The sequence below is a fragment of the Pyrus communis genome, chromosome 7, assembly GCF_041283825.1.
Source record: "Pyrus communis isolate YQ-2024b chromosome 7, ASM4128382v1, whole genome shotgun sequence".
Classification (NCBI taxonomy): Eukaryota; Viridiplantae; Streptophyta; class Magnoliopsida; order Rosales; family Rosaceae; genus Pyrus; species Pyrus communis.
Window position 1 is genome coordinate 16,706,748 of NC_142571.1, and position 19,874 is coordinate 16,726,621.

Consider the following 19,874-nt stretch of genomic DNA (forward strand, 5'->3'; position numbering starts at 1 on the left):
GAATGCTCATTCTACAAGTTACAAAGCATCATATGTATAAAGAACTAACTTAATCCTCATAGGTAAGAAAATGAATCCCTAATTTAGCGGTCTAAGCCCAAAATTCAAAAAACAAAATAATCCTAAATTCCAACCCTCTTCACCACCACGCAATCCAAATATGGGTCCATCCATAATTTTGCTAAATTCATATCTAACTAATTTTGCCAAACTCATGTATGCGAAATTTTGAATATTTAAAAAATAAAAAACGATCTTAATTAGTGCTATGATCTAATAATATTCATTTTTTTTTATCATAAGTAAGTTTAAGTTGATTTGCATAAATGACGAGTTTTGTGTACAAGTTTTGCTATTTCATTGCAAGATTTAGCTTGATCCCCACCCTCCAATGTTATTGTACAAAAAAAAGTTCCACAAGTTATCATATCTAAATCGGTCCGAAGTGCCCTAATCTAATGGCAATGGCCCAAACGGGCCCAATCTACATAGACAGTGAGTGGTAATAATTTTTCTAGTCAACCATTAGGGGGGGGTCTTCTATTATATAACAAGTTATACTCTAATCTATATGATTCTAAATTTTACCAAACATTGACTTATGACTTACGAGCTCATGCTTGTGTAGTTCGACTTGTTTAATTCTTCAAAAAAAATCATAAGATGTATCCGTTTTTTCTAAAATATTTAGCCTTTTGTGTAATTTGACTCGTTTATTTTTTCAAATTTTCTCGATTTGTATGTTTTGACTTTCAATTTTTCATCCTTTGTACTTGTTTGATTCTAATCAATAATATACTTTTGGTTTTGCTGAAAAGAAAAAAAAAATTTAACTCTAAAGTATAGTTACATGGTTTTTTTCTCATTTGTGCTAAAGCATCAATTTAATAAAAAAAATTGTCCCTTCCTTCCACGTTGAGCAAAGCAAAAATTATATTATACCTTTTTGTAACGGTTAGATTTAAATCACTGTATATTTGACCAATATTATAACAGTCAAAAACCCCAGAGTATAAGCATGCAATATACTTTTTGCGTCACTAGGAGTAAATGAAACTATACTTTTCAACATAAATTAGTAAACAAGATCTGAAAGGCTAATCTAGGCTGGGTGTAATCAATTTAGATTTCAATAGACCTTTTTGAGAGACTGATTTTAAAAGAATTCTTGAATTCACATTCGTTAAAATCCTAATAAATTTTAACCATTCTCACTGCACCTAGACACGTGTGGACTTTCTAAAAATCTTAATTGACGAAAACATTCACGAAATTCAGCTTGAGAGTCCAAAACATTCACGAAAATAACTAACACACAAAAATATAAAGAAATTAAAAATAAATAAATAAATAAAAGAAAGGACACAATATAAAGAAGTAAAATGAAGATAAAAAATAAAAATCCATAGTTTGTGTTCTTATTTGGCATAATTAACATTTGCTAAATAGCTGCTGATAAATGAGGAGCCAAATGAAGCAGGTTGTTATTTCAGACCAATTGACTCTTTTCTTCATTTTCTCCGGCATTTTCTAGTCGGATTCTTTCGTTTTCGGTCGGAGCAGGTTTTGAAGTCTTGGTCTTGGAAGATGAGGTTGAAACTCTCTGGTATGGTTGATTTTCAGGCAAGAGTTTCAGGGTGATCCCCATACCTATGAGCAGAAGTCCGGTCCCGTGTTCTTCCGTTAATGGCTTTGTGAATATCAAATATGACAGCAGTAACGTGACGGCCTTTCTAGCCGTTGTGATCTGTCATAAAAACAAGGGATTCAATGAAAATACTTAAAAAGGAATTTATGTAACTCACGTTTTACTATATGTTTGTTCGTATTCGTGCATATGATGTTTAATGTTGCCTAAGAAACGAGACTCTTGCTTTGAAAATGCCATTTTAAAAAATAAATGTGATTTCGAGATATTTATAACAAGTTATGGTACCACAATACATTGACATATCTAGGCGAAAATAGACGTGAGACAAGAATGTACCATGGCTGTGGTGGCGGCACCAAAAAGAGCAATGAGGGAAAGGACGGAGACTTGGCCGATAAATGTGGCCATGGCTTCGAAGACTAACACGCCATACACGTATGGATGCTGCACAATACCAAAAGATTTGTTAGAAACTGTGAGGCTTGTAAGAGGCGTGTAACATGGTGGAATCTAAGGATTTTCGGATTGTAAGTTACCTGCCAACATGAGCTCCATGCTCTGAATAATTCCCCTGTCAAAAGCATTGGTGGAATCAAGAACGGCAGACCGACCACCGTAGAGCAAAACAGCATCTCCATCTATGGATAAGGATAAAAGCAAGCACAAAAGTATATGAGCAGTCACACTTTTTTTATGAACAAGTTTCGAGTTCACGTTTAAACACCCACAAATAGAATCTAAGGAAATGAATGTCACCTGTGTGGTTTCGGGATTCATGGTAAAGATAGCTTCTTGCAAGTTACCCAAAAAGGAATCCATGATTAGAGCACCCGATACCATCACAACACCAATCACGCTGAAGTTTGGAGATGTTTGCGCATCCGCTAAGGTGAATAGGATCAAGCCAACCACCAAAAGGAGTGCAGAAACGTATTCGTGAGGTGGGTATTTTCGTCTCAAACCTGGTATGAAGGCTCCCATTACCATCACAGGCAGAACCTGAAAAACCAAAATCATGAACCTAACATCAGAAAACCGACAGTAAAAAGTAGACGTCACTTCCAATTCCCGTTGATAGCAATCGACCATAGGGAAATTTCACTATTGTATTACTCAAAGTATAAACTAGCTTTAACAAAGTGACATGTTTTACGTAGTTACTTGGCTAAAAACTCAAATCAAACTCTTTAACTCTGCACACCCCACTCCCGGGAAAAAAAAGAAGAAGAATCGTCTCAAATCTGCCCCTCTAAACAAGTGATTGTTTTTACCTCTCTTTTTTCACACTCAAATTTTATCCACACTGAATAGTTATCCAGCTAAAATTAGCAGCCTGAACTGAAAAACTAAATTACCATATTAAATTTCATGGAATTTAGCGTTTACCTTTGTCGATTTGAACATGAGCTGCGCCGGATAGTTGAGAAAAGCCAAGGAGCCTTTTGTAAGTCCATGGGACCCCATAAGAACAGCAGAAAGCTTCACATAAGTCTTCCACGGATTCACCATTTGCTTGGTGGTGAAGCCTTGCAGGTAAATCAGAAATAGATACACAAATCCTTGCACAAATGTGAAGTACCAACCATAGCTGCAACAAGAAATACACAATAAACATAAACAAACAGGTCCTAATTGAAAAACCCGAATTCGAACACTTCCAAAATTTAAAAAAAAAAATTTTAGAAAAAGAAATACCTGAATTGTAGCCTGTTATACACATATTCCTGAAAATTAGCCAAAAAAATATGATTCAGTTAGCAATTAAAAGTTGAAAATTTCGAAAATTCGATTACTTTTGAGATACACTGTTCCAAATTTTAAAAAACACAGACCAAAATTATTTCAAAATTGATCTTTTGATTCCTCAAAAAGTAAACTCATAAAATAAAGAGACCAATGGTCCCAAAACCAAACGGAGGATTAAGGTTTTCATTTTATATTTGTTTTCTCAACTTTCTCACCAACCAAACAAGAGATAAAAACAGTAAAATATTACTAAACCAAAATCATAAACCTGCTATGAACGAAAGTAATTCCCTTTTTTTTGTTTTTTTTTAATGTAATTCCTTGCTCAGAAGAGAATGGTTAATCCTTTGCTTGGTTGCTAAGACACCAAACAGAAAAAGGGGATAACCAGTGACCAAAAATTTGTCGTCCATAAAATTTTCCCACTAACCGAACAGAAGAAAAGGCTTTAAGCCACGAATTTTCCTTCATTCCAGGCTCAGTTTCTCGGAAACCAAACAGGCACCGAATACCAAAAATAATAATAATATAACAGAGTGAAAGAAAATACCTCGCAAATACCATTAACAAGGTAGCCAAAGAAGAACCCAGAAGAGCAAAGGAGGAATTGTTGCCATTTGGGTCTGTCAGAGAGCGAAATCCCAAAAAGGAACCGAGCTTGCTCTTCGTTCTTCATCGATTTCAATCGGTTTTCTCACCGACCCAGCTGCGTACTGGCTGTATCGGGTATTGGGTACCCAATAAAACGCCCAGAAATTTCAAAATAAAGGAGAAATTGGGGAGACAAAAATGGTGTATTTTTACCAAAACCCAATGCGGGAATGTATGGAATTCATTACAGTTGGTGATGCACTTGCATGTTGATTATCCCAACACAAAGAAAAGAAGGAGAGAGGAAATTGATTTGTGTATATGAATATATATATTTATATATAAGGAAATTGGTATCGGGTTGATTACGGTAACTATTTATTATTTACTTGTAAAGAATGATGCCATACAAGGAAAATCCAGACAGAGAGAGAGAGAGAGAGTTTCTATAGACTCAGGGTCGGAGCTCTTTGTATTGCACTCTTTGCCTCTCCGAGTCGGCAACTTGGCAGAGAATGAGAGAGAGAAAGGGAATTGTTGTTTTTGTTGCTGTTACACTTACTCTATAGGCTTATTTATATACTAAATCCTAATTCACTTTCACGTTTTCCTCGACTCTTATGGTATCTTTATTTGGAAGGGAAAACTTTATGAATCGAAACAAGAATACGAAAATGGAATGATATTGGGAATAGGAAAAATTGCTCTCTAATTAATATAATTAAACAGTTTTTCTTGACAAATGATATTATCTACACTAAACGGGGAGGGGTAATCTCATAATAAGCTAGCAATAATGAGATTCAAATTTGTCTTTGACGAGAATCGAATCTAAGAAGAGGAACATCACTAGACCGTAGTACTAAGTGACAATTAGACCCTTTATTTAGACGTTATGGTTCAAGAAAATTGTAATTAAAATATATGTTCATGCATATTTGCGAAATAAATGATGTCGCCAATAAGAAATAAGCACGTTAATCAACAGTTAAGTAATAATCCAATCATCAACATCCACATCATTTGATTTACAAAATTTTATTTAGAAATATGGACATCCTAACATTACCTGTAATTTTTTAGTGCCTATCATTTATTTGGTGTAAGAGCATCTTTGAAGATGTTAAAATGTCAAATCAGCACTAATAGTGAGAAAAAGACAACAACAATGTTTTTGAACCGAAAAGTCAAAACTCATATGGCTCAACATGGCCTAACAATCCTCAACTATGGTGCCAAAATTGATAGTAGCTCCAAATCTTTTGTTAATTGATTATTAAATACATTTTATTAGTTTTATTTTGTTTTTGGTTTTAAAACATTTATTAATAGTTTAATGTAATAAAATAAGAGTTTAATTTGACATATCAAGTGAAGACCAAAACTTAAAAAAAATGATGCCTTGGCTTTGCCCAAACAATGTCAAATCAAGAAAATTGTGATGGAAGAAAGGCTTGAATGTTTTATTGATGCAGTTTTTGGAAAGTGTGCAGTACAATACTATCATTTAAGCAGGGTGACATATTGTCATTGACCTCAGACCCTCAACGAGGGCGTTGAGACTTTTTAGCAAAAAAAAAAAAAAAAAAAAAAAAAAAAAGAAAAGTTTTTTGGCTTAATCCATCTTTATTATAGATATCAAGGAGTACACTTCTACTTCGGCTAATAAGGGAAGGCTTTTTTTCAAATCCAAGTTTGACTTTGATTAGATCCGTAGAGAAAGCGCTAAGTAACGAGTAGATAATTTCGCAGGAGCATAATCTATTTTCTAGTTAAATACATTACAAGATGTTTTTCCATACTTTCCGCATTCAGTTCTAGCTATTTCTGCAAGAATTAGGTCCATTGTTGAAGAGATTAAATGGCTTGCCTCATAGTTCGAGTTGGTGGAATGGAATCATGTCTACAGGGAAGCAAACTTTACAGCGAATTGTATCACTTCTCTTGAGCATAAGTGTACTAATTTATATACTTGGGATGGGTGTGTTCCTACCCAAGCAAAAAACGCTCTCTTGTATGATTCTCGAGGCCTTTGGTATCTCCGAGGTTTTTCTTTAATTTAATCTTCTTTCTTCCTCAATAAACAAAAAACACAAAAAAAAAAACAAAAAACAAAAAAACAATAGTTGTCAAATTTAAATTTTCACATCTCCTTTAAAAATACTCTAAATTATATATATATATATATATATATATATATATATCTTTATAATCTGCAAGTTAGATTCATATTTCAGTCTTTTGACTTACAGTTTATCTTATCTCTCAGTCCTCTAAATTATTTGTTTAAACTCTCCAACCAAACAGTAAGGCGTGGTCCAAACAATAAGTCCCAGGTAAAGGCATGAGCAGAGCGCATGAGCGGGGAAAGGGTTTAGCGAATACGTGAGGAAGGTGAATGAGTATAAGTTTTCTGTATTTTGATTGCTTGATTTGTGAATTTCATGAGTAGATTATTTAGATCTAATTCAATGGCCAGCACTAGCTCTAGATCCAGTTTAGGTGCTATATCAGATATTATTAATGAAGAACAACAACTTGATTTTCAAACTAATGATAGTGTCGACTTTGGAGATTGGAACATCCCCAAGGTTTCAAGTAAAAATATTTACAGAAAGAAATGGTCAAGAGCCTCATTTAGAAGTGAACATCATGTTAAAACTGTTGAAAACGCATATGCTCTTAGCAAGGAACATGAAACTTTTCAGTTGTTCTCTCCGGAACAAATTAAATCCCATAGGAAAGATGGTCATAACTACATCCACATTGGCTTAGTTTAGATAGCCGTAAAACCTTTAACGCGTAGAGGCCTTAATACCTCTATTTTGTTATGTCTCCGAGATGCTAGATTCACTAACTTTAGTGATAGTATAGTTGGAATGATTGAGTCAAGTCTTTACAATGGACCTATCCATTTTCATTGTTTTCCAGACCTTACCATAAGTCTTTCAGACCCCCACATGTTGAAAGCACTCACTCTTAATATCAAAACTTCAAGATACCAAGTCCTTGAAGGCACATAACCTTTGGCCTTAATATACAAAGTATATTATAAAGTCACTAGCACAAACATGAATTTCCAAGCTTTAACCAAGAGTCCTAGAGACCATACACTTTTAATTCAAACTAACCAGGAAAATGCAAATATTAAAGTCCCCATAACCATTAGGTAGTCAGATATCAGTCTACCTTCAGATTGGTGTTTGATTAATGAAAGTAAGCCAGTAGCTATCCAAAACAGTCTAGTTAATTTAGACAACATTGAACAATATTTTGATGGAATTGTTAAAATCAATTTTGATCGTCCAGCAAGAAGATCTTGTGAGTCAGTCCACTCGCATAAATCTTTTGCTCCAAGTAGAAATTCTTTTTCTGGATCCATATCAACCGATAGGATGAGTCAAGATCAAGAGTTAATCAATTCAATAGCCAACAGAAAATTAAAGGTCGTAGCCTCCAGTCCGTCTGTCACCCAACAAGAATTAATAAATGACTTAATCAACATCAAGCTAAAATCAGTAGAAACAACCTCTCAGGTTACACATCTGGTTTACCAATCCTAAACCCAAGATCAAGGAGAATAAACTTCTTCAACATAATCTGATTTTGACACAGGTCAGATTCATCATCAACTTTTAGTTTTAAATAAACCTTTTAAACCAGACAGAAAAAAGCCCAATGCTGATATTAAAGCTGAAGAGAATATTCCAAGAAGGAATATTTTCAGAAATAAATATACAACAGAAGAAAAATTAGAAATTCATCAAAAATGGAAAGATTTTATGCAAACACACAGATTTGAAGTATTTTTCTTTGATTATGTTGAAAAGTATTACGAGTCTGAAAAGAAATTGGAAGTAATAACTAAAGAAAATTGGCTTAAAGAAAACAAAACTATTGTCTCTTCTAGTCATCCCCCACAAGAAACAATTCTTATCACAATTGCTAATAAGCAAATCTCAGTTACTCCTTTCAAGCTTCCTAAGGAAGTTGCAGGAGTAAAACCAGTCATCAAACAAAACAATTTTACTAACTAGAGTCTCCATACCATTGGAAAACAGTTAGATAAAATTAAAACTAAAATTGACAAACTTTCTCAGCCAAAATCGTTAATTAGGGAAAAACCCCTGGTTAACTTCCCAGAATCTTCTTCAAAAGCAATAGCTTTAAAAACTCTCTTCACAAGTTAGAAAATTGATCAAATGTTAACAGAATTGAAACAAGAAAAGACAGTTCATGTCTTAAAATATCCTTCTAGTCAATCCCAATAAGAAATATCTTCATCCTCCTATGAGTCAGATGATGATTCAGATTTTATTTGAAAAGTTGAACAAGCTTTTCAAAATCTTGAACTCAAAAGGATTACCAACAAAAGAATCAACCCAACATCCTTTACCAAAAATTGGTATCCCAGGCCAACACCTCCGGATATCTAGTTCGAGGAAAGAAATATCCAAAATCAATTCCCAGTCTCTTCTAATAAACTTTATGATTGGAATATAGATGGTTTTTCAGAACAAGAACTCCTAAATAAACTTCAACATATCTCTATGGTTACTAATAACTATATTACAAATCATAACCTCAGTTAAACACAAGTTGTCGACCTTTTGGTCACTGGATTTACAGGAATGCTCCATTCCTGATAGGAGAAACATCTCACTGAACAATCCAGAAATGAAATAAAAAACGCTGTTACAAAAGATGAAGAAGGAATACCAATCTTTGATGAGCAAATTGGACAAGGAGTCCCAGATGCAGTCAATACATTGCTTTTCATAATAATAGAACATTTCATAGGAACACCTAGTAATGTTACCTCCAGAATCCATGATCAACTCAGCAATCTGAGATGTCCAACTCTAAGCGACTTTAGATGGTATAAAAATGTATTCATGTCTAGCGTCATGCTCAGAGAAGACAGTAATCAACCTTTTTGGGAACAAAATTTTATAAATGGATTACCAAACCTTTTTGCACACAAAATCAAAAGTGTCTTAGTCAACGAAGAAGGTATTATACCATATCATACCCTTACTTATGGAAATATATTTAATATTATCCAGAAAGAAGGCTTAAAAATGTGTATCGATATGAAAATTTCAAAACAAGTTAATAAAGACAAATCTATCGCTAAGTACAAGCTAGGAACGTTCTGTGAACCTCAAACAAAAAGAAAAAATCTCAGGTTTATCATAAGTACTCCAACAAGTACTCAGGTAAATCTTATCCCAAATATAATAAATACAAATCCAAAAATAAACATTTTGAAACTAATAAGTTTTATGAAAAGCCTAAAACCAACAAGTGGAAGAGAAAACCCTCTAGAAAAATCCACTCCAAAAACCCAAAAAAAAAGGAAATTGCTACAAGTGTGGCAAGTATGGACATTACGCCAATGATTGTCGTGTTAAGAAAACCATTAACCAGTTGAAAATCTCTGAGGAAGAGAAACTTCAATTAATCCAAGTCCTAGAACTTAGGAACACAGACAATAGTCAATCAGAAGATGATTTGGAATTATCTTCTTCTGATAATAGTTCGTCAACCAACCTTTCATCTCCCGACATCAAGCTAGGATGTACCGATGCTTGCTGTAATAAAATCTCAGTGCTTCATAAGTAAGAAGAACAAGAAGATCTTCTTATCGAACTAATAAGTAAAGTCGATGACCTTGAACTCAAATCCTTTTATCTTAAGAAACTTAAGAAGTTAGTTTCTTCTGATGAATTCGGCACTAGCCAACCTCAGCCAACTCCAAAAATCTCTCTTAGCACAACCTTGGAAAGGTTTAATAAGACTAAGAAAGAAATCACAATCAAAGATCTCCAACGTGAAGTTAATAAAATCAAAGACGAAATTAGGTTTCTAAAGTCCAAAGACCTAGAAATTCATACACATCTCAGTAGAGTCCGCACTCAAACTCTTGTAGACAATCCTGATGAAGGACAAAGCAGTTCTTCTTCAGATCATCATTTTGATGCTCATTCGAGCAAGTCATCTTCAAAAGATTTAATTTTAGGTCTCTTAGACAAGATAAGAATCCAAAAATGGTATTCTAAAATCAAAATAATAATTGATGATTTTCATATTGAAACTGTTGCTTTGATAGATTCGGGCGCTGACTTGAATTGTATTTAAGAAGGGTTAATTCCTACTAGGTATTATCATAAGTCCAATGAAATACTTAGTGCTGCAAACCAATTACCAATGCAATTAAATTTTGAAATACCAAAAGCGCATGTTTGCCAAAATGATATTTGTTTTAATCAAAAATATTTCTGATCCAATCATATTAGGTCTGCCTTTTATGGCACTTATATATCCTTTTAAAGTTCATCACAATAGGATTACCACCCACGTCTTAGGACAGAAAGTCACGTTTAAGTTCTGCAAAGAAAAATTAAAACACTTACAAAAGAATAGCGTTTCGCGATCCCTCAATCTGATCAATCATAAAAGACAACAAATTAATTTCTTAAAAGAAGAAATTAATCACAAAAGAATTGAAGAACAGCTAACAAACAAATCTTTGTTAGAAGCCATTAATAATTTTCAAATGAAACTTGTTAATGACATCTGTTCAGATATTCCCAATGCCTTTTAGCACCGCAAACAACACATTGTTAAATTACCTTATATCAAGGAGTTTAATGAATCCAAAATCCCAACCAAAGCCAAACCAATTCAAATGAGTCAAGAAGTCTTGGAATACTGCAAAACAGAAATACAAGAACTTCTTAATAAAGGAATTATCTGTAAAAGTAAGTCATCATGGTCATGTCCTGCATTTTATGTTCAGAAGAACGCAAAATTAGAAAGAGGTACTTCCTGATTAGTTATTAACTATAAACCATTGAATGAAGTTTTGGAATGGATTAGGTATCCAATCCCTAACAAAAGAGATTTAATAAAAAGGCTTTCTCAAGCAGTTATTTTTTCAAAATTTGACATGAAATCAGGTTTTTGGCAGATTCAAATCCATGAATATGATAAATATGAAACAGCTTTTGTAACTCCTTTCATATATTATGAATGGAATGTAATGCCTTTCGACCTTAAGAATGCCCCAAGTGAATTTCAAAATATCATGAATGAGATTTTTAATCAATATAGCCATTTTTCGATTGTTTATATTGATGATGTTCTTGTTTATTCAAAGTCTATAGACAAGCATTGCAAACGTTTGCATTTGTTTGCTAGAATCACTAAGTCCAAAGGATTAGTTGTTTCTGCATCCAAGATTAAATTGTTTCAAACTAATATTAGATTTTTAGGATATAACATTCATAAGTCTACCATCCAGCCTATTGATAGAGTCATTCAATTCGCTGATAAATTTCCAAATCAGATTACTGATACAACCCAACTTCAAAGATTCCTTGGATCATTAAATTATGTTTCTGAATTTGATCCTCATCTTCGTTAGCAGTGTAAACCATTGTTTGATCGTCTCACAGATAACCCCCCAGCAAACAGATTAAAACTCATGTTAAGACTTTGCCTTGTCTTGACATTCCAACTCCCAACTCTTTTAAGATAGTTGAAACCGATGCCTCAGACATTGGTTATGGAGGTATCCTCAAGCAGCAAATTTCTTCCGGATCTCCTGAACAAATTATTCGTTTCCATTCAGGAGTATGGAACTTTGCACAAAGTAATTATAGTACTATTAAGAAAGAGATATTATCTATTGTATTATGCATTAGCAAATTTAAAGATGATTTATTAAATCAAAAATTTTTAGTTCGTGTTGATTGCAAATCTGCAAAACATGTTTTACAAAACGATGTTCAAAACATTGCATCCAAACAAATTTTTGCACGGTGGCAAGCCATATTAAGCAATTTTTATTTTGATATTGAATACATTAAGGACAGCCACAATTGCATCCCAAATTTTAACAAGAGAATTTCTGCAGGGGAAGAATGACAGGAAACAGTAGTAGCCAGAGTTCCAGCCACTATTTCACCTCCGCCAGTAGTAAATCAGGAATTTATCCCCGATTCCTCATCGGCTTTAGCCATCACCAACAGATTCACTCCATTAGGATCCACAATAGAAATTTCCGACCAAACTACCAAACGACATTAACCAATTCATATGATCCATATTCATCCATGCCAACCCCATCATCATCCAAACCACCTAGCTTTGCTAAAACATCTTCGTATGTCAAAAAGAACCCAATGGAATACCTATTTTGCATCCCCCATCATATTGACAAAAAACAAAACCCAGAAAAAATAGCCAAAATTATTTTTCCTCCAAATTCCCATCATCTCCCAACTGAATCTTTCAAAACCCTTAAATATTATCAAGCCATTCTCTCTGAGACAGAAAGCATTGCTATTAAGCGCATTTACAGTACTACCCATGACCGAAAAATACTCCACCATTCCCTTCATATTGGTAGATTCCTTATCAAACAAGATTGGGGAATCCCACTCTATCAAGCTAAACAACTTCACACCCAGCATTTTCTCATCCCGAACAACCATTATAATTATTTTGATTACATTCAAGCCTGGACTAATATATTTCTTCATCAAACAGCTGATTTCAGCCATTCATGGTTTGTAACCTCTGACAGAAATTTCAGGCTTATCTTTCCAGCATGGTTTCCCAATTGGTGATCAGTCCACGACCCAACAGCCAGCTTACTACTTGAAAAACTCATGCAGGTCCTATCATTTGGTTTCCAGCAAAGATTTGACAGAAGCAGGTTTGATGGCAAAATTACCCTTATATCATTGTTCATGGCCAAATACAAGGTCCCCTGGATCTTCAGATGGAACTACAAAGCCGAAACAGGCCAAATCTATATGTCCCGATGGGTCAAATGGTGGAACAAATTCGACTGCCAAAAAATTATAAATTTAGTCTCATCGGAGTTCCTTATTGTCCCTGTTCCAATATTATCTCCACCAGCACAGGAAGCATTGCCAGAAATTCTAGAGAATACTCAATCTTTATTAGACATTAGTCATTCATCCTCCCTCAAGGGCAAAACAAAGTCATCCAAATCATCCAAGTCTACAAGTTCGAAGAAAATAGAGAAATCCTCGCAACTTCAAGATTTGGCAGATAAGCTTATGGTAGAAGCAGCCTTGCTGCTCAAAGAAGAAGAAGAAGCAAACTCAGATTCTTTGGACGCCTTGTCCCAACTCGTCAAGTGGTCCGACTACCAAGATTCTCAGGATCCATTTGAAATTTGAAATTCAAAATGTAATAATTGTAATCATTCCAAGGGTTTTACCCATGTAAATCGCACAATTCCAGCCATGTGATCAACAGTAGTAGCAATCATTCCGATAAGGAACTATTCATCAGCAGTAGCAGCAGACAAGTCACTATTCATGAATAATAAAATCACTTTTACTATTCATCCAGCTTTTCAGAAGACAGAACGTGAATCCACAGTGAAAGTTTTCATCATTCGCCAGCTTTAACAGCTAGCAGCACATGCACCGGGAATCCCGGACTCAATCATCCCAACCTCAATCATTCCTCTCAGCAAGATAAAAAAAGAGCTCATTCTTAGAGCAGACTTTAGTCGCCCATTAAGCTGTAACTTCTGCGAATTCTCTCATAACAGAAGTGATCTAGCTTCATCCCAACATCAAATATCAAACAGTTGTATTTTAATTTACAATCAAGGATGTCTGCGTGCACCATCTGTTTTCTTATCAATCGTTAGTAGACGAAATTGTAAGTTGGTTTCCAATTTGAAATAAAATTATTTTCAAATCTCTACTTGCATCATTAATTTAAATTCATTATTTTCATTATGAAAAATATTTTCATCACCACTGATTTTAATTGGCATTTGTGTTTATCTCCCAGTCAATTTATTAAATATCTCAAGTTTAAGATAAATACCGATCAACATTTTGTTGAATTCTTTTTATTCATCTATCATAATTGGTATCATGGCATATTCAGCCCAAAAATTTACGAACCTCATCTTATTCCTTTTACATCTAACATCTCTGATGATATTTGTGATGGTGATTGCCTATTTCATAATCATATAGAAGGAATATTTTCAAAAATAAATATACAACAGAAGAAAAATTAGAAATTCATAAAAAATGGAAAGATTTTATGCAAACACACAGATTTGAAGTATTTTTCTTTGATTATGTTGAAAAGTATTATGAGTCTGAAAAGAAATTGGAAGTAATAACTAAAGAAAATTGGCTTAAAGAAGACAAAACTATTGTCACTTCTAGTCATCCCCCACAAGAAACTGTTCTTAATAATATCTAGTATAGCACCTAAACTGGATCTAGAGCTAGTGTTGGCCATTGAATTAGATCTAAATAATCTACTCATGAAATTCACAAATCAAGCAATCAAAATACAGAAAACTTATATTCATTCACCTTCCTCGCGTATTCGCTAAACCCTTTCCCCGCTCATGCCTCTACCTGGGACTTATTGTTTGGACCATGCCTTACTGTTTGGTTGGAGAGTTTAAACAAATAATTTAGAGGACTAAGAGATAAGATAAACTGTAAGTCGAAAGACTGAAATATGAATCTAATTTTCAGATTATAAAGATGCTAATGCAATTACCTACCACCAGGCCTGGCAATTTCTGACACGACCCGATAACCGACACGACACGATACGAAATTAACAGGTGTTTGGGTCGACACGATAACGAATCGGGTCGTTATCGGGTAACCCGATAAGCACCTGTTAAGATAACGGGTTGGTTTGGGTATACACGTGGGTAACACGATACACGATAAGCAGAATATTATTTTTATAATTTTATAACCCTAAAAAAATACTGTAATAATTATATACATTAATTTTACAATTTTATACCCCTAAAAATTATAATAAATATATATATATATATATATATATATTAAATTAACTATAAAATTTATAATAATTATAATAATTATATATACTATAATAATTATACCCCCAAAATATTAAGTCTATCTATAATAATTATATATATATATATATATATATTAAATTTTATAAAAACTATAATAATTATTAATTAATAATTTAATATGCATGAATATGATGCATTGCATTGCATCCATTGAAATTTGATGTGATTTGTTTCCATTCAAATTTCAATAATGAATTTCTTGCCGTTGCCAACTTGCCGTCCTTTTTGAAAAAAAAAAATGGAGGGAAAATGAAAATGTTAAGAAAAGTTGAAAATGAAACAAAAAAGTGAGGGAATTAGGGAAAGATGTTGGAGGGAAAAGTGAAAATGATAAGAAAAAGTTGAAAAGGAAACAAAAAAGAGAGGAAAAATGAAAATTAATAGAAGTGGTGAGAAATTTTTTTTTTTTTTTTTTTAAGTTATTAACTTTTTATCACACACATGACTGTCATGACATATCTCACTATTTTTATAATGACACACGTGACACGTGATGTATGTACTATTCCGTGTACCAGTCAATTATAATTTATACGTACAAAATAAATAGATTTAAATCTACTTAATAAATATATATATACACACACACACACACGGAACTTGATTGATGGCATACGAATTCTCCAAAACTAATTTCAACGATCCCAATCGTCAAACTTGTTTGTATATGCTTTGAGATCACATAAAAAAAAATCATAAAAAATAAACATTCAGAGATCAAGTAACGGGACAAAGCTTTTCAACGGTTATAAACGAAAAATCACGATTTAATGGTTATTTTAACTCCGATTTTGATGATTTTTTATAACTACATTCCTTGACCCTATATGAATACAATGAAGGAATTTGATCTTCAATTTAAAATATTTACACAAATGGATACCACAAAATCTTATGTCATACTTAATGAAAGTATAAATAAACTCTAAGTGTTAGTCAATCTATCGTTTTACGAATTCTCCAAAACTAATTTCAACGATCCAAACCGTCAAAATTGTTTGTATATGCTTGGAGATCACATCAGCAAAAAATCACAAAAAAAAAAACATTCAGAGATCAAGTAACGGGACAAAGCTTTTCAACGGTTATAAACGAAAAATCACGATTTAACGGTTATTTTAACTTCGATTTTGATAATTTTTTATAACTACACTCATTGACCCTATATGAATACAATGAATGAATTCGATCTTCAATTTAAAATATTTACACAAGTGGATACCACAAAATCTTATGTTATACTTAATGAAAGTATAAATAAACTCTAAGTGTTAATCAATCTATCGTTTTACGAATTCTCCAAAACTAATTTCAACAATCCAAACTGTCAAAATTGTTTGTATATGCTTGGAGATCACATTAGCAAAAAATCACAAAAAAAAAACATTCAAAGATCAAGTAACGGGACAAAGCTTTTCAACGGTTATAAACGAAAAATCACGATTTAACGGTTATTTTAACTCCGATTTTGATGATTTTTTATAACTACACTCCTTGACCCTATATGAATACAATGAATGAATTCAATCTTCAATTTAAAATATTTACACAAGTGGATACCACAAAATCTTATGTTATACTTAATAAAAGTATAAATAAACTCTAAGTGTTAGTCAATCTATCGTTTTACGAATTCTCCAAAACTAATTTCAACGATCCAAACCGTCAAAATTGTTTGTATATACTTGGAGATCACATCAGCAAAAAATCACAAAAAAAAAAAACATTCAGAGATTAAGTAACGGGACAAAGCTTTTCAACGGTTATAAACGAAAAATCACGATTTAACGGTTATTTTAACTCCGATTTTGATGATTTTTTATAACTACACTCCTTGACCCTATATGAATACAATGAATGAATTCGATCTTCAATTTAAAATATTTACACAAGTGGATACCACAAAATCTTATGTTATACTTAATGAAAGTATAAATAAACTCTAAGTGTTAGTCAATCTATTGTTTTACGAATTCTCCAAAACTAATTTCAATGATCCAAACCGTCAAAATTGTTTGTATATGCTTGGAGATCACATCAGCAAAAAATCACAAAAAAAAAAACATTCAGAGATCAAGTAACGGGACAAAGCTTTTCGACGGTTATAAACGAAAAATCAAGATTTAACGGTTATTTTAACTCTGATTTTGATGAATTTTTACAGCTACATTTCTTGACCCTATATGAATACAAAGAATGAATTTGATCTTCAATTTAAAATATTTACACTAGTGGATGTGGATATCACAAAATCTTATGTTATAATTTATATACTTAATAAAAGTATGAATCAACTATTTGGAAAAGGAGGTAATATATTTTTATATGGTATAGTATTATTATTTTATTTCTTTTCATAATTATTTTGTTTAACTTTTCATAATTGAATGATTTTTAATGTTTGCTTTTTCTATACTTAGTTTATGCGGAAGAGAGTTCTGACGTGGAAAATCTTACTGAAAACATCTTCAACATAACTCTTGAAGGCAATAGATCAAGCCAAAGTTCCAATACAATTTCATGATGTTCGATGTAAATTGAAGGTTTTGTAAATGGAGGTGTAAACTTTTGAGAAAGACTTACAATCTTAAAAACAAAAACTCTTTATCCTTGCACATTTAATATTTGTAATAGATTAGTAGTGTATGTATTATTTTTTTTATTAGGCTTTTATTTTCGAGTGTAGATATAGTACTTGAACGAGAAATGTTTTAATGTTTTGAAGTAATATTTATGTGGCAATGTGTGGTATGTGCAAATTTTAAAAAAATATATTTTTTTCTTAACGGGTCATAACGGGTCATAACGGGTCGGGTCACTTTACCCGTTGGGTAAAGTGACACGACCTGTTAAGGACCCGTTAAGATAACGGGTGTGACACGACACGACCCGTTAAGATAACAGGTGTTACACGAAAACGACACGAACACGATAGACACGACCCGTTTGCCAGGCCTACCTACCACTTGACTCTGATACCAAATAGGGGCGGAAGCTATATATGATTATGAAATAGGCAATCACCATCACAATTATCATCATATACATATATATATATATATATATATATATATATATATATATATATATATATATTACTTGGGTGATCAGCAAGCAAAACTCAACATGTAAAAACAAGGGCCTAAATAAAACTTGGATAAATTACATAAAACTACCTCAATTATTGGGTCAGTCACAGTTTCAAATGCCATTTAAAAAAAAAATTCAATGTCATAACTCATCTACAAATTTTTTATAGTTTCATATCTTCTGTCAATTTTCTATCAATTCTTCCATTAAATAGTGACGTAGCTTGAGACGGAGCCCACTATCTATTAAAAAAGTAATAAAATATTAAAAAACTAAAAAAATAAAATCATTTTTATTTTTATTTTTTTGCATGGGGACCCACCCCTTATCCCCATCCCCCTTTCTTCCCCCGCCCCCATCTTCCCCAAACCCAAAACCAACTAGATACCACCCTAAACCTAGATCTCACCCCCTTTTTCCTCGCTGCTATTCTCCCTCAGCAATCCCATCCACCACTCCCAGCCCTTTCTCCCTCACCTCTCTCAACACCTTCTCTCCGCTGCCACTCTCTGCCATATCTAGCCAATCCGCCAAAACCCTTACCTCGGAAACCCTCTGAAATGCTTTCTTGCTCTCTTCGTACCCAGCCACCTAGTCGATCACCGCCGTGGTGTCCTCCGCGTCTTACTGAAGCAGAGAGATTTGAGGGTTTGGAGGTGTAGGGGAAGATGGCAGAAGTGGTACTGGAGCAGAGAGAGGGCCGGGTGACCCGATTTGTTGAAGGCGGAGTCGGAATCAAAGAGGGAGTCAGTTAATAACGGTGTAGACGAACGAAGGGAGAGAGTCAAGTGATGGCGTGGCACGGGTGAGGTGGGTGAGTGACAGCTGAAAGTGGTCAGCAAAGCTGGAGAAGCAACGGGGGAGGTCGAAGAGAGTGGCAGTAGTGATCGGCGCAGAGAAGACGGGATGGGTAGGATCTAGGTTTGGGGGAGACGAGATGGGTGGGTTCTAGGTTTGGAGAAGACAGGATGGGTGGGATTTGGGTTTAGGAGGGATAAGGATGGGTCCCCCATGCAAAAAAAAATAAAAATAAAAATGAATTTATTTTTTTAGTTTTTTAATATTTAATTAATTTTTTAATAAAAAGTGGGCTCGTCTCAAGCCACGTCACTATTTAATGGAAGAATTGACAGAAAACTAATGGAAGGTATGAAATTGTAAAACATTCAGGGTAGTAAAACTGTGAAATTTTTTAAACATGAGGTATGACATTGAAATTTTTTAAATATAGGGTATCAAACTATGACTGACCCAATAATTGAGGTAGTGTAATGTAATTTACCCATAAAACTTTATCCAAGTACAGCCTTATGGCAAATACCTCTCCTCCTGATAGCATGCCAGAGATAATATCTTGTTATTCAATAATTATTGAGCGCTTATGATTGGAGAAAAAACCCTCTGCAAATAGAAATTCTTAAGGAGGATGAGATTTATAGTACCCTATTTCAACAAAATTACTCGCTCCTCATATAATAGATCGATTTTAGGGTGTCAAATTTCTAATTCAAAACATAAAATGCGACATTTTTTTTTCTTGTTTGGTACCCTGGATTTGTGATTCTTACAACTTAGAAGATAGTTATACATAAATTAATACATCATACGTGTTCTCTTGGCCAGATTTTTTTCATGATCCCCAGAATGAAACTCTATTTCTAAGTCGACCCCGTGATAAACAAACTGATAATCATAACCCTGTGATGAATTCCATGATCAATCATAGTCGAAATTGGAATTTCATCACTCAAAAAAGTTTACTAGCTAGGGAGGTTTCTTCTTGATCCACGAACAACACCATAAAATTTCAAAACAATGAAGTAGCTAGGATGAAAATCAAAGATGATAGAGAAGAAAGATGCTAGGTGCAATGGT

The 19,874-nt window shown here is 33.4% G+C and overlaps 1 protein-coding gene across 1 annotated transcript; it reads right to left on the reverse strand.

The window, feature by feature from the left end:
• Positions 1-1,370: 1,370 nt before the first annotated feature.
• Positions 1,371-4,591, reverse strand: LOC137735183 (UDP-galactose/UDP-glucose transporter 2). Its single transcript, XM_068474577.2, has 7 exons — positions 3,948-4,591; positions 3,347-3,375; positions 3,038-3,239; positions 2,408-2,650; positions 2,188-2,289; positions 1,988-2,095; positions 1,371-1,747 (listed from the first exon to the last, which is right to left on the reverse strand). Exons 1-7 carry the CDS (start codon positions 4,071-4,073, stop codon positions 1,490-1,492), a joined length of 1,068 nt encoding a protein of 355 aa, XP_068330678.2. The 5' UTR covers positions 4,074-4,591; the 3' UTR covers positions 1,371-1,489.
• Between the last annotated feature and the right edge of the window lie 15,283 nt (positions 4,592-19,874).